This window comes from Chrysochloris asiatica, unplaced genomic scaffold (genome assembly GCF_000296735.1).
Source record: "Chrysochloris asiatica unplaced genomic scaffold, ChrAsi1.0 scaffold00013, whole genome shotgun sequence".
NCBI classification, from domain to species: Eukaryota; Metazoa; Chordata; class Mammalia; order Afrosoricida; family Chrysochloridae; genus Chrysochloris; species Chrysochloris asiatica.
The window spans coordinates 19,964,152-19,964,928 of NW_006408531.1; the positions used below are offsets into that span (position 1 = coordinate 19,964,152).

At 35.4% G+C, this 777-nt stretch overlaps 1 protein-coding gene across 1 annotated transcript in view; it reads left to right on the forward strand.

The window, feature by feature from the left end:
- Positions 1 to 777, forward strand: part of VNN1 (vanin 1) — a 25,090-nt gene that overhangs the window by 12,726 nt on the left and 11,587 nt on the right. The window contains exon 3 of the mRNA XM_006834722.1: positions 261 to 453. Coding sequence (XP_006834785.1) covers positions 261 to 453 — 193 coding nt within the window. The remainder of the gene's footprint in view (positions 1 to 260; positions 454 to 777) is intronic.

Genomic DNA, 777 nt, shown 5'->3' on the forward strand with positions numbered 1-777 from the left:
CTATGGGTTGGAACTGACTTGCCAGCACTTACCAACAACTTTGTCTATAAAATTTGGGACAGGTTTCAGCCTCTTGTGCAAATTCTCAAGACATGATTTCCTCTGACTTCTTGTCTTAATCCTTTTCTTCAACCTATGGTGTTTATTTTGTGAATATTAATTAAATGATAGTATATATATATATGAAACTATTATAAATTTCCACTAAAAGCTAAGTTTTATTTTTAAATTTTTTTCATTGTCAAACAAACATGGATCAGATTTGGTCATACCCCAGTACAAGAAAGACTCAGCTGCCTGGCCAAGAACAACTCTATCTACGTTGTGGCAAATATTGGGGACAAGAAATTGTGCCACACCAGTGACCCTCAGTGCCCCAGTGATGGCCGTTACCAGTACAACACCAATGTTGTGTTTGATTCAGAAGGGAAATTGGTGGCACGCTATCATAAGGTAAAATAAACTTCCATATACTTTACTTAATAAAATGGGCTAAAAGAAACAAAATATCATAATTGTAATAATAAGCTTATGCAAGAAACAGAGTAGAGACTAAGCATAGAAAGCAATAATTAGAACACATAGGATTCTCTGAAGATACTCTAGAAGTTTCCTGTGCATTTAAGAGCAGTTGGGAATGTACAGGAGCTATCTCCATTGAAAGGTAAAGTAACCTTTTTGGACATATTTAGTTGGGGGACACCAAGGTTAATTGATATAACGTGGTCCACAAAGAAAATATTCTACATTCTACTTTGGTGAGTAGCAACTTGTTGT